At 52.3% G+C, this 14514-nt stretch overlaps 1 protein-coding gene across 1 annotated transcript; it reads right to left on the reverse strand.

Annotated features, from left to right (window-relative positions):
• Positions 1–5086: 5086 nt before the first annotated feature.
• Positions 5087–12791, reverse strand: LOC142911135 (uncharacterized). The gene is made up of 4 exons (XM_076060215.1): positions 12528–12791; positions 9497–9967; positions 8371–8575; positions 5087–7288 (listed from the first exon to the last, which is right to left on the reverse strand). Exons 2-4 carry the CDS (start codon positions 9942–9944, stop codon positions 6916–6918), a joined length of 1026 nt encoding a protein of 341 aa, XP_075916330.1. The 5' UTR covers positions 9945–9967; positions 12528–12791; the 3' UTR covers positions 5087–6915.
• Positions 12792–14514: the final 1723 nt, after the last annotated feature.

Below are 14514 nucleotides of genomic sequence, written 5' to 3' on the forward strand. Positions count from 1 at the left end.
TTCGCTGTGTTGTGTTGGCTGTGTTGTGTTCGCTGTGTTGTGTTGGCTGTGTTGTGTTCGCTGTGCTGTGTTGGCTGTGTTGTGTTCGCTGTGTTGTGTTCGCTGTGTTGTGTTCGCTGTGCTGTGTTGGCTGTGCTGTGTTCGCTGTGCTGTGTTCGCTGTGTTGGCTGTGCTGTGTTCGCTGTGTTGTGTTCGCTGTATTGTGTTGGCTGTGTTGTGTTCGCTGTGCTGTGTTGGCTGTGTTGTGTTCGCTGTGTTGTGTTCACTGTGCTGTGTTCGCTGTGCTGTGTTCGCTGTGTTGTGTTCGCTGTGCTGTGTTGGCTGTGTTGTGTTCGCTGTGTTGTGTTCACTGTGCTGTGTTCGCTGTGCTGTGTTCACTGTGCTGTGTTCGCTGTGCTGTGATCGCTGTGTTGTGTTCGCTGTGCTGTGTTCGCTGTGTTGGCTGTGTTGTGTTGGCTGTGCTGTGTTCGCTGTGTTGTGTTGGCTGTGCTGTGTTCGCTGTGTTGTGTTCGCTGTGTTGTGTTGGCTGTGTTCGCTGTGTTGTGCTGTTTTGGCTGTGTTGTGTTCGCTGTGTTCGCTGTGCTATGTTGGCTGTGTTGTGTTCGCTGTGTTGGCTGTGTTGTGCTGTGTTGGCTGTGTTGTGTTCGCTGTGTTTGCTGTGTTTGCTGTGTTGGCTGTGCTGTGTTCGCTGTGCTGTGTTGGCTGTGCTGTGTTCGCTGTGTTGTGTTCACTGTGTTCGCTGTGTTTGCTGTGTTGGCTGTGTTGTGTTCGCTGTGCTGTGTTCACTGTGTTGGCTGTGTTCGCTGTGTTGTGTTCGCTGTGTTCGCTGTGCTGTGTTCATTGTGTTGGCTGTGTTGTATTTGCTGTTTGCCACGAGACTCGCGGTCTCTGTGGCGGTCTCTGTGGTGCGGCAGTCGAAGCCCAACGGGGCAGGTCGCGTGCGGCGGGCCGAGGCGTGGGGGTGGCCGCCGCCTCTCCCCGAGTCGTCTTGGCCAGCGTGGAAGAGCAGGCCAACGAATTTACCCCCCCCCCCCCCATCGAGAGGGGGTCGCTCGCTCTCGCCCTGCGCTTCTCCTTCCGCAGCGCCGAGCACCGGGCCACCGGGGGGGCACCCCGGCGCCGCCACCCCGGTTGTTCCGCACCCCGGCACCGGAGCTCTTCTCTGCCGTGCAGCGCGGCGAGCTGCGAGACAACTCCCAGCCAAGTCTCGTCGATATCGTCCTCCTGCAGCACCACTACCACCAGCAGCAGCAGGTCCACTACCACCAGCAGCAGCAGGTCCTCCTCCACCAGCAGCAGCAGCAGCAGGTCGACTACCACCACCAGCAGCAGCAGCAGGTCCACCACCACCACCACCAGCAGCAGCAGGTCCACTACCCCCAACAGCAGCAGCAGCAGCAGGTCCACCACCACCACCAGCAGCAGCAGCAGCAGCAGGTCCACCACCACCAGCAGCAGCAGGTCCACCACCACCACCAGCAGCAGGTCCACCACCACCAGCAGCAGCAGGTCCACCAGCAGCAGCAGGTCCACCACCAGCAGCAGGTCCACCACCACCAGCAGCCACAGCAGCAGCGGATGCTGCAAGGGGGGTCGTCCAGCGTGGTTCTCAAGGGGTCTCAGATTCCAGCTGGGCTCTGCAGGACTCTCACGGGTCCCTCCAGCACCTCCAGCACCTCCACCACCTCCACCGCCGTCTGCTCCACCACCTCCACCGCCGTCTGCTCCACCACCTCCACCGCCGTCTGCTCCACCACCTCCACCGTCGTCTGCTCCACCACCTCCACCGCCGTCTGCTCCACCACCGCCGTCTGCTCCACCACCTCCACCGCCGTCTGCTCCACCACCTCCACCGCCGTCTGCTCCACCACCTCCACCGCCGTCTGCTCCACCTCCTCCACCGCCGTCTGCTCCACCTCCTCGCGCTCCTCCCGCTGGAGCTCCTCCGCCTCCCCGAGGACAGCGGCTGCTGCCGCGTTAGCTCGGAAGAGCAAAGCGAACGTGCGCGAAAGGATCCGGGTGAGAAGCCACGATCCCCTTAGGTTGACTCAGACTAAAACAAAACTTGGGGGGGGAGGGGAGGGGGGGTGATATGGCCCAGTGGTGGCACGTTCCAGATTCAGTTCGGATCTCGAAGGCCACACCAGCGATTACGTGAATAGAGTAGCCCATCGTGGTCCATGTGAGTGACGTTTTAAACATTGACACTGCACCTACATCAGTTGGGACCACACGTAGCAGCAACAGTCTCCTCCCGACTGGCCCCCACTTGCAGGCCGGGCGTCACGTGGTGCAGCACGAGGATAGCTGCCACTGGGAGAGCTGGCGGGTGCCCTTTCAAACGTCTGAGGTGTAAAACGTAAAGTCGCTCATCGTCGCGCGAAGAGATGGCCCGCGACGAGGACGCCGCGTAAAACAAATAATTTTTTAACTTAAAACTCGGATCCGTCCGTCCGTATGCCCATCCTCCCATGCGTCCGTTTCTCTCCCCGTGCTTTTGAGTGACTTCGCGTTTACATTATGAGACCTCCTATGCCAGTAACAAGATATAGTAATAGGTTTTACCCTTGTACGCCTTTTGGCGTCATCTGGTCCAACACCAGTGGAGACTAGGCTCTAAGAAAAGCCGTCTCGCGTGTGGACCAATCAAATTCAAGGACAGTGCATAATATTATTATCAGAGTTGTCTCTTTTGTTTGCATTTTGACTGCTTGTGTTGTGGTTATTGCAAACATGATGCCTTGAATAAAGGTGTCAGTTTTTGTGCCAGTTAAAAGGGTAAAACCTATTACTATGACTTTGCGTTATCGTGGCCTGCCATGCGGTTGTTGGAACGCGGCACGGGGTGACGCGAGACGGTTGAAGTCTGGTCGAACCGAGTCCTCGCCCACGGGTGGCGGAGCGAGTTAAATTCGACGCCGCTTGGCCCTCGAGCGCCGCCGCTCAAGGGCCAAGCGGCGTCCATCCCCGGCACTGACGGCGTGTCCGCGCGCGTCCGTCCGTCTGCGTGTCCGTGCCCTCAGGTGCGAAACCTGAACCGCGCGTTCCTGCTCCTGCATCGCCTGCTGCCGCCGGACCGCCTCCGGCCGTCGCGGGCGGCGACACTGCGTGCGACGGTTCGCTACATCGGCCTGCTGCAGGCCGTGCTGGCGGAGACCGCCGCGGCACGCGGCTCCTCCCCGCGTGGCGTGTGACAGCGCGGGGAGGGAGGGGGGAGCGGCGGTCAACCCACCTCGGAATGCAGCAGTGTGTGTTTGGTGAAGGGTGTCCCACCGACTCGGCCAGGTGCGTACACGTAGGTGCGCGTGAGCACGATGCCAACCGTGCGCTAGTCGGAGATGCGGGAGCGGGGGGGGGGGAAGGACAAAAACAGTTCTAAGTAATATTATATTCTTAGCTCTTTCAGTCAAGTCACGTTGAAGGGAAACAATAAAATAATAAAATATATAACAATAATATATTTATTATTTTATTGTTTCCTTTCAACGTGACTTTACCGAAAGAGCTAAGAATATGAATTACTGCAGTCACGAAAGCTTTAAATCAGTTGTAAGTGAATTAGTTTTCATCATCAGACGATCATTTCAGAAATGCATTGCAAACATGATGCCTTGAATAAAGGTGTCAGTTTTTGTGCCAGTTAAAAGGGTAAAACCTATTCCTATATCTTGTTTCTGGCAAAGGAGGTCTCATAATGTTAATGCTCACCCCGAGCCCTCAATACTCTGATAGTGCGCTGTTTTTGAGTTGTACGCCTTTTGGCGTCTTCTGGTCCAACACCAATGGAGACTAGGCTCTAAGAAAAGCTGTCTCGGGTGTGGACCAATCAAATTCAAGGACAGTGCATATTATTATCAGAGTTGTCTTTTTTGTTTGCATTTTGACTGCTTGTGTTGTGGTCATTGCAAACATGATGCCTTGAATAAAGGTGTCAGTTTTTGTGCCAGTTAAAAGGGTAAAACCTATTCCTATATCTTGTTTTTGGCAAAGGAGGTCTCATAATGTTAATGATTATCGACTTATTTCCACGTCAGCTAAAGTTTCCACAGCCGCGTAATTTGCAACGTTCCGCACGTACGAGCTTGTCGCCCCGGTCGCACGTTTGCCGCCGAAACGCTAAAATAAACAACCGCCGGATGAACCGATAGCGCTTACATCACTCACTCGTCCTCACTCACACTCCCCTCTCTCTCTCTCTCACTCACTCGTCCTCACTCGCTCACTCATCCACCAACATCCAACATCGGGGCCAGATTCGGGCGTGGGGGCAGGGGGCTTCAGGGGCTGCAGCCCAGGGGCCTCGTCCAGCTGAAGCGCCTCCAGAGACGAAGTGAAAAGTGATTTCAGTTGCGCATGCCGAATTTTATTCGTTGTTAGCCTTGTAAAAAAAAAACATTTTATTTTTCTTTAACTTTGTTTTCCTTTTCAACAGTTTTTACCAGGGGGCCTCACGGTACCTGTAGCCCAGGGGGCTTACACAATCTTAATCCGGCTCTGTCTCCAGTGGATTCCTATTAGTATTTGCCCTAACATGCTGTTAAGGCTGGGGGGGGGGGCTACTGGGGGATGTGGGTTCTGTTCTTTTAAGCGCACGGGAAGGGTGCGGGGTGCTCGCGTAGCCTTAGGAATGCGGATTCAGTCGTGCGGGTCAAGAGGTCACGTGGTGAGGCGCAGCCACGTGTCTACCCCAACTGGCGATCTTCCCATCAGCATCGGGGCCCCTGACTTGTCGCGGTGAACTTTCGGGGGCCCACCACAACTCTACGCACACTGCCTCCTCTCTCTCTCTCGCTCTGGTAGAGTTGGCTTCAGGACGACCGTAACTCCTCTCAGGACAATATAATATTACCGTGGAGGCCTTCTGTTGAGTTTGTTCAGGGCGGCACGGCGATAAGGGGGCGATAACCGATGAACGCAGACGGGGCGGTAAGATCACAGCTCACGGGCAGAAAAAGCTCGGTGGCTTTTTTGCCACCGCAGCCACGATTGAAGGGAGGCATTCAGCCGGCAAACGACAGATCGTAGCTGACGACGTATTTGCGGATTTCGGATCCGCTCCGAATTGGCGAGGAATTTTGAACGCGCGGACATTTCGTGCAACTTTTATTCATAGGTTTCAACAGTCGACACGTAACCATCCGTGACAATTACAAAAACACATTGAACATTCCAAAAAAGTCATGCGTGCACACGTCATGTGACGCGCGTGCACACGCAACTATAAAAATACTGTGCTGTCAACAAACATGTGGAGGAACTGCGTTAACCAGTCCCCCAGTACTTAGAGGTACATTACGCTCTGCTCCAGAAATGTTTCTCTAGAAATCTCACCAACGAAATCTTTTTTTGTTATTTTTGTTCACATCAACACTCTTCTGGGAACTTTGACAAATCATATCCTCGTGTATCCTTATTGTTCTTGTATAAAGCTCTCATTGGATTGATTGTAAGGATACTTGGAGCAATAAACATAGCGATGGAATAATACAAAAAGGAGGATTTACCCTTACTGGCAATAAGGCGGCAGGTGTTAAGATGTTCAAACACGAAACGGACCCCTGTTACAAGGCATCCAGTCTGCATTAACCACACATACTTGCGGTAAACTGTTCAAACAAATATCCTTCGGTAATGCATTGCCCTTTAAACTAATTGGCCTACACAACAACATGGACTCTTACGATGGGTGTATCTCACACTCTCTGGGTGCAGTGCCTTCTGCTAATAATTCCTAACTCCAAGCCAGCACGCATTCTAGGGAAACGTTGAGAGCCCTGCTTGTAGGAGAGATTGTGAATACTGCTGAAATATATTTCCATTCTCTCTTCACGTGAAAAACACATGCTTGTACTGGCAGGAACCTCCTGGTTATTACACCACCAGCCCACAGGGGATTATTGTTGTGTCCGTCCGTCGTGCATCCAAAAATGGGAGGGGAGGGGCTGGGTGGGGAGGGTGAGGAGGGGAGGGTGGGGAGGGGCTGGGTGGGGGGTGGGAGGGGTGGGGCTGGGTGGGGAGGGACTGGTCACCCCGTGGTGCCCTTATAAAACTCAACGTTTAACCTACTCACGCCGGCTTGTGCCCGCCCTCACAGTCGGACCTATTTGTGGAATACACCACACTGCCGTTGACCCTGGCCATTGACCGAGCAACCCAACGTTCCTACCAGCTCCCTCCGCAGGAGAATGTGTTTATCGATGAACCTTCTTCAAATCGGAGATTTTTGTAACATTTTAGCTGTCACGGTGGTCGCTGTTCGTAACTACGCCGTACTCTTCTGCACCTTATAACAGGGCAAATTGTCTGAAATGTTCAGCGATTAAAGGTTTCAGTCGTGAGGAAGCGTTTGTTAATAATGTGGGCTTATTAAAGTTAGTCACTGTTATGTTGCCCCCAAAGCAGTTTGTGGCATGCGATAACCTTAATGTGTGTCCTCTGTTACAAGCTATGGAATGTAATTTAATTAATCATACCTCATCATCACCACTCATCGTGTAATTATTTAACCCTCTACAGTCGATTTCATTAATGCGATGAGTGTTCTATATTGGATAATTTAGAGGGCTTCAATCGACGGGCTTGAAAGACTCCGGCTACAGCTTATATAAAACTGTCATCTCTTTCCCAAAAATGTTTCTGCAGTTTGCCCAACGGCCCACAGCAGCATGTCACGCGGAACTACCACCAGGAGCCACGGCTTCCCTATGCGCATGGCGATCAAACCAACATTTTAAATTCTGAAACCCAGAATTATTCGAACAAATCACCTTTTAAGATGGCAATTTTGCGCGGTCAACTCGCCGAACTTAACCCAATATAATCACGGCTGGGCAGCTGAAACATTGATTTAAATGGTTGCTATATCAATGTTTCTGAGCCCTCACGCTCGGTTCGTGACTACTACAACACGACCATTTAAAAGGCCCTTCCCCCCCCCACCCCCGTCTTGTTCGACCACGTCTTTCTCCGCAACGGCGAACCGTGCATCCTCACCGACCCTCCTCCCGGCGGGGCGGTCTCCTCGCGCAAACCCGGAGCAGCAGCAGCAGCTTCACGTGCTTCTCCAGCCTCCTCCCCCCCTGCTTCCCGCGCCCGCGCCCGCGCCGCCGCCCCGCGTCGCCCATGGCGCCGAGCAGCAGCTCCCGGACGTGGGCGGCCTTCCCTGCGCCGCGGTGGGCCAGGCACGACAGAGGCAGGCGGCGGACGCCGCCCGCGAACCGCAGGGTCGCGGCGTCGCACGGGCCCTCTGGCCGGGGCGGCGGACGAGGCGGCGGCGGCGACGGAGGCTCTGCAGCGGAAGGAAGGGAAGGAGATGTAAAGCGCGTTGTTCCGGGATCACCTTTCGCAAGGTGGACTTTTCACCGTACTTATTTCGCACTGCACGTAGCCAGCTCGTTCGCTAATTGGGAGGCGCGGGCGTCGTGCCAGCTTGCAGTCAGGCAACCGAGATCCGTTCCGGGTTGGCGACTCAGAACATTCTAGATTTAAAGCTTTCGTGACTGCAAGGATCCATACTCAGCTTAAAGGTCCGCGGTCTGAGCGTGGCTGTGTTTCACTCCAGCGCTGTCCTCGAGACAGCCCGGTCCCTTCACCTGATGAAGGCCGCTTGTGTTGTGGCCGAAACGTCGTGATTTTTGTTGTTTTATTTTTACCTACGTGACTTTACCGAATAGAACCAAAGAGTATGGACTCAGAAAATGCTTCTGTAGCCAGCGAGACCGCGTCAGCGTACCTCTCGCTGTGCTACCGGTCGGTCACGCGCCATCGCGTGGAATTTAGCGTCTCGTTCAAGTGGCGAACATTCCTATCGTTTTCTATTCCTGCAACGTGGAGAATGCACCGGCGACCTCTTCACAATTACGTTACAATTTCTCAAAGACGTACACGCACACACACATCCAAAATGTACTGCGGTTGTAGTAGTCTTTTTAAACGGATAAATACGTGACCGTGGACCAGATTGCGAACGCGTGTCCAGCCCGGAGCACTCTCCCCAGTGGGCACGTGCGGCATCCGCACCGGCTGCCCTCCGAGGCCAGTAGCGCGGTCCTCCGACGATGCCGTTGATATTGTTGGTTCTTTCGGTAAAGTCACCACGTTGAAGGGAAACAATAAAGTAATAAAATATATATAAAACAATACAATTCTCACGACCGTTGGTTTTTTCACACCTGATGATGACCGCTTGCGTTACGGTCGAAACGTCGTGAGAATTTTATTGTTTAATATATATTTTATTATTTTATTGTTTCCCTTCTACGTGGTGACTTTACCGAAAGAATCAAGAATATGAATCCACTGCCGTCACGAAAGCTTTAAATCAACATTTGACGCCGTCGATCTACGGTTGCCGCTAAAACGACGCGTCACCTGCCGGCCCCGCGTCCCCACGCTTGCGACTCCACGCGGGCGCCCGACCAGCAGAGCGCGTCGTGCGTGGAGGCCCCGGGCAGCAGCTCCATGGAGCCCGGGCCGGAGCAGTTTGTGTGTGGGCGGCACGGGGCGTCCGCCGACGCCTCGGGGGAGAAGAATCCCCGAGGGCATGGGGCGCAGCGCGTGTCTTCGCGCGGGGATCCTGCGGAACAACGGAGACGCGAGACGGGGGGGGGGGGCGCACGGGCGGGCAGAGACGCGGGACAAAATGTAGAGATGCGTAGAGAGAGAGAAAGATGAGAAGAGAATAGGCATAGATTTCGATTTAAAGCTTTCGTGACTGCAAGGATTCATCTTCTTTGGTTCTTTCGGTAAAGTCACCACGTAGAATGAGAATAAAATAATAAAATAACACAATAAAATTCTCACGACGCTTCGGCCACTACACAAGTGGCCTTCTTCATTGTAGCTCTGTCGTCCCGACAGGTTTGTTCCTTTCACCTGAAGGCCACTTGCGTTGTGGCCGAAACGTTGTGAGAATTTTATTGTGTTATTTTATCATTTTATTCTCTTTCTACGTGACTTTACCGAAAGAACGAAAGAAGAAGAATAGGCATAAATTGGTGCTGGGAGATAACTGGGAGATAGGAGAGTGGAGATAAGATTCCCCCCGACTTGACGAGCACTGGCCGGCGGGGCACAGTAAATACGTTTACAAATGAATGATCATCAAAGGAGTGAAAGTAGGAACCAATTGATTTCTGAGTGGGGTAGAAATCTCGCGCTGCGCGCGAAGGAGCTCTGTCCCGATGGGCGCTGGAGATTGGAACAATCTCCAGCGCCAAACAGGAATAATGCGCGAACGATTTAACCTCTAGCCAATGAATGAAGAATGCATGAACGGGGAGTTTGGGCGTTCATGCGTTTTTCGCCGCAGGGATCTGTTGACGGGGGAGGCCACGCGGAACGAACCCTTATCGATTCAACTAATTAAATCGGACGCAACGATTGAGCGGCGTCTTTGGTCACGGGCGAATCGATCGCCGGACGAATGGCAACGACACACGTGGTGTAGCCCAGCCCCTCCCCGCCCACCCCGCCCCGCCCCCCACCCCGCGCGTGCCTTTGGTGACGACGCCGTGCCCGGCGGCACAGCCGCTGTGCCGCTCGCAGAACTCCTGCGGCAGCATCAGGAAGGTGCCCGGCTCGCACTCGCACACGCGGTCGTGCGTGGGGCTGCACTCCTTTGCGAGCCGCTGGCCCTCCTTGCACGGCGGGCCGCAGTAGAGACACCGGTCCAGGGAGTTCCAGAACTGCGTGTAGTGGCGCGGCGGGCACGGCGTGCAACGCGCCTCCACGTCGGACGCGTCCTCCAGGAGGAGCTGTTGCTGCTGCTGCTCGCTGGCCTTGGTGGAACACGGCAGCGAGACGTGGTGGCCCGGGGGACACAGCCCGCACGGCGGCTGGGACGGTGAAGGCATCGGCGAGACGTCTGCCGACGCCGCCGCCCCCGTCATCACCACCAGCAGCAGCAGCAACATCGTCGTCGTCATCGTCGTCATCATTGTCATCGCTAGCGTAGCCCCGATGCGATCTGCGAGGGGGGGGGGGGTGCGGGAGGAGCGCGCACGTTTTGTGTTTAAGCACAGGCGGGCGGGAGATGCCGTGCGTCGCGTTACATCGCTGGTGCGTCGTCACCAGCGACCGGTGAGAGACGGCCGTGGGTTGGCGGGAGGGTCTTCATCTCCGCCAAGGATCGAGCGTGGCTGACGACAACGATGACCGCGTGGCTGACGACAACGATGACCGCCGCATCGAGATCAGCAAGGCGGGGGGGGCGGTATCATCGCCGACCATTCGATGGGCACCGATGCGATCACCACAATTGTTGTTCGGCAAAGAGACGGACCGCGCGGGGGCGCAACGAGACGAAGGGAAAACCGCAGAGTTCAAACGCGAGTTCACAGACAACGGGGATAAAACAATGAGACAAATTATACATTACTCATTGTGTTTTTTCGGTAAAGTCAAGTGTGTAGGAATACCATAACATTATATTAAAACAAATCAATCACGTTTCAACCGCAACACAAGCGATCCTCATCAGGCGTAAGAAACGAATCACGGAGGCAAATACAACAAGGAGAGACGAGAATTCAACAAACCTAAGGAAAATTACGTGATACACAACCAGTCAGGTCAACAACACAGACACTTACCTGGCGGACCACGAATTTCAGAAGAGTGTTAAATTTCGTGTTCAACCTCTGGATTGAACATACCAGCATAGACAGAGTGAACAAATACGAGGTACAAGTCAGAAATAGAGAGACACCAAGAGGCAAGGACGGACAGAGAAGTGAGGTCGGATGAAACGGAAGCCTTAAATAAGAAGTGAAGGTGGGGGGAGGGGCCAGAGAGAAAGGACGGGGCAGGAGGAAACGTCGTGATTTATTTGTTTTAATATAACGTTATGGTATTCCTACATACGTGACTTTACCGAAAAAACCAATGAGTAATTTATGCAGTCACAGAAGCTTTAATTCTTTATTAACACACTTCTACAGGGAAGTTACCTTTACGTCGTGATTGATTTATTTTAATATAACGTTATGGTATTCCTACATACGTGACTTTACCGAAAAAAACAGCAACTAATTTATGCAGTCACGAAAGCTTTAATTCTTTATTAAATAATCCATTCTTCTGGAATCTTCTCGACACAATCGGATCGTGGTGGTGGTGGTGGGGGGGGTGGATGAGAGGACGGGGATCTTGGGACATCGAGGTGGGGGGAGGGATACGGGGAATGTTTGGTGGGGAGTGCGAGGTTGTATGCCGAGTGGATCGCCACATCCTGCCGCACAGAGAGACATCAGCAGGGGACTCAAGCCCCAAGCCTGGGGCAGTGTCGCGAGCGACTTTGGCATTTCGCCTTGGCGAAACGCTACAATCACGTATTCCAATCACGGCTCCAACTCTTTATCAATCGCACGATTTGTAATAATAATAGGGTTTTTCCCCTTTTTTTCTGGCAACAAAACTGAAACCTTTTAACAAGGAATCATGTCTACTGCATTAACCACAATACCTGCAGCCAAAATGCAAACAAAAAACATACTATGATAATATATGTGGCATTGTCCCTTAGAAAGAAAGCCGTCCCTTGGTGTGGACCAACCAGTTTCAAGGTCAATGCATTATATATTATCATAGTATGTTTTTTGTTTACATTTTGACTGGAGGTATTGTGTAAAGTCACCACGTAGAATGAGAATAAAATAATAAATTGATAAAATAAAATAACACAATAAAATTCTCACGACGTTTTGGCCACAACACAAGTGGCCTTCATCAGGTGAAGGGACGAGACTGTCTGGAGGACAGCGCTGGAGTGAACAAAGCCAAGCTCAGACCGCGACCTTTAAGCTGTGTGAGAAGAAACAGAGCGCCTTGACAAAGGAATTAGCATAGGATTTAGCATTGAAACGGCTTGTGTTGTGGCCGAAACGTCGTGAGAATTTTATTGTGTTATTTTATTTAATCAATTTATTATTTTTATTCTCATTCTACGTGTTGGTGACTTTACCGAAAGAACCAAAGAAGATGAATCCTTGCAGTCACGAAAGCTTTAAATCGAAATTCCGACTGGTGCTTTTTAAATTTTGATTTAAAGCTTTCGTGACTGCAGTAATTCATATTCTTAGTTTTTTCGGTAAAGTCACGTTGAAGAGAAAATATATATATTTTGTTATTTTATTTTGTTGTTTCTCTTCAACGTGACTTTACCGAAAAAACTAAGAATATGGTGCTTTTTAATCGATTTGTGTACACGCCACGAGGCTCTCTCCGCTCGTCGCGTTCACCGCGGCAGGGAGTCAAACTTCGGCCCCCACTGTCTCAGGTCACGCTCGATGTACCCAAAGACAAAGATCCCACGGGTAGCCTCCGGCAAGACCGCCGGGGGCAAAGCGCTGCCGGCGAGCAGGGCCGCGAAGGCCGGGGAAAGGTTGCACGAGGTGGGAGGGCGGACCAAGCGCCAGGGCCGCACCCGACGAGGAGCTCACTCGAGGCCGAGTCGACCACCGGGGGGCACGGCCAGGAACGGCGCGGGCGTCCCCACCGCTCCATCCTCGCCGCGTCCCGTCTCTTACCTCGGGGGGCGTGGAGGCGGTGCGGAGCCCCGGGCGACTGTGAGTGGAGTCGCCCTTCGGATGTGCCGCTCGCCACTCGCTCGCTTCTCGTCGACTTGTGGGAAACTCCCCACCACCACCCGCACCCCACCCACGTGCTCAGCCACCGAACAGCAGAGCCAAGGGGCGTGGGCGGAAGTGACGGGCGTGGGCAGGAAGTGAGGCGTGGGCAGGAAGTGAGGCGTGGGCAGGAAGTGAGGTGTGGGCGGAAGTGAGGCGTGGGCAGGAAGTGAGGTGTGGGCAGGAAGTGAAAGTGACGGGCGTGGGCGGAAGTGACGTAAATGGGCGGAAGTGAGGCGTGGGCAGAAAGTGACGGGCGTGGGCAGGAAGTGAAAGTGAGGGGCGTGGGCGGAAGTGACGTATATGAGCGGAAGTGTGTGTGGGGTGGGGGGGACAGGGGGGGTGATGCTCATTGCTGTGGCTTGTCACGTGTTCCGTAATGTAAGGACCAAGTCAGTCCTTACGCTTTGGTTCTTTCGGAAAAGCCACGTGACTTTACCGAAAGAACATTTTATTTTATACGTAGGTATAAAATAAAATATATTTTTTTATTTTATACCTACTACGTGACTTTACGGAATGAACATTTTATTTTATACGTAGGTATATACCTTATACGTAGGTATAAAATAAAATATTTTTTTTTTATTTTCTACCTACTACATATGGATTCCTGCAGTCACGAAATCTTTAAATAAAGATTGAAGTCAGTCCTTGATTGACCCACTGCTGGATGATGGTCACGGTCACTTCACCCCTTCCGCACGCCGTTGTTGTCGGTCGTGATGGTGGTGATGGTGGTGGTGGGGGGGTGATTCACCATATTTGACCACTCTGGCCAGTGGGGGCTGGTGAAGTGTGGGGAGGGAGGGGTGGGTGGGCAGGTCCAGGACCGGTTCGAATATTACCACTGATGCGCGCCGCCGTGAGCGGGGAATCGAACCCGGGCGGTGTGCTAACCACTGCGCCACCGCTCCACTCGGCTCATGCGGCAATAAACATTTAAAATGTCAAACTCGCAACCTGATGACGGTTATAATTACCCACAACAGCAAAACGTTTAACAACACCGTGGCCTTAAGAATGTTTAAACATTTATATTCTTAGCTCTTTCGGTAAAGTCACGTTGAAGGGAAACAAAATAATAAAATATATGGCAATTTTATTGTATTATTAAATTTTATAAATTTATTATTTTATTCTCGTACTACGTGACTTTACCGAAATAACCAAAGAAGATATATTATTTTATATATATTTTATTATTTTATTGTTTCCCTTCTACGTGACTTTACCGAAAGAGCTAAGAATATGAATCACTGCAGTCACGAAAGCTTTAAATCAAAATGTTTAAACGTGTATGCAGTCGGCGGCGTTTCGGGCAATGACTCTTTAATTGTGCGTAAAAATAAAAGACGCGAGCGATGGGAGTTGGGGTACGAAGGGAAACGCCAGCGGTGTTGACAATCCCTCTGCTGCTCGTGTTGAGGGAAGTTCGTCTGGCTGCTTTGACATTTACTGATGACGTCCGGCTGCATCAGAGTCTCAAATGGCATACATTGTCCGTGGCAACAACAAAAATCAATTTCAACTTACACGTAATTATATAAATATACGCCCTTGCAGGTTTGCACTCATTTTATTAAGAGACGTGTATACACACACACGTACGTGTGGGGTGAAACGTTCCCCGGGGGAATACAGGAATGCCTTCAGATGCGTCAGCTGTGATTTCACTCCATTCCGGTGTTCCACATTAAAGAGAGAGACGTCCCTGTAGGAACTTGGTGTGTGGACCAATCTTAGCATGCAAACTCGACAACAAAATAACACAATAAAATTCTCACGACGTTTCGGCCACAACGCAAGCGGCCGTCTTCAGGTGAAAGGTACAGAACTGTCGGGACGACAGACATTGAAGCTCTGTTGTCCCGACAGGTCTGTACCT

Source organism: Petromyzon marinus, unplaced genomic scaffold (assembly GCF_048934315.1).
Source record: "Petromyzon marinus isolate PM22_M1 ecotype Great Lakes invasive population unplaced genomic scaffold, UKy_Petmar_22M1.pri1.0 PM_G_Scaffold_17, whole genome shotgun sequence".
Lineage (NCBI taxonomy): Eukaryota > Metazoa > Chordata > Hyperoartia > Petromyzontiformes > Petromyzontidae > Petromyzon > Petromyzon marinus.

Excerpts from the sequence above, each read along its gene's own strand:
- LOC142911135 (XM_076060215.1), bottom strand. The coding sequence starts at position 9,944 with ATGACAATGATGACGACGATGACGACGACGATGTTGCTGCTGCTGCTG. Across the intron at positions 8,576-9,496 it reads GCACGGCGTCGTCACCAAAG|GATCCCCGCGCGAAGACACG; the intron begins GCACGCGCGGGG and ends GTTGTTCCGCAG. Across the intron at positions 7,289-8,370 it reads TGGGGACGCGGGGCCGGCAG|AGCCTCCGTCGCCGCCGCCG; the intron begins GTGACGCGTCGT and ends CTTCCGCTGCAG.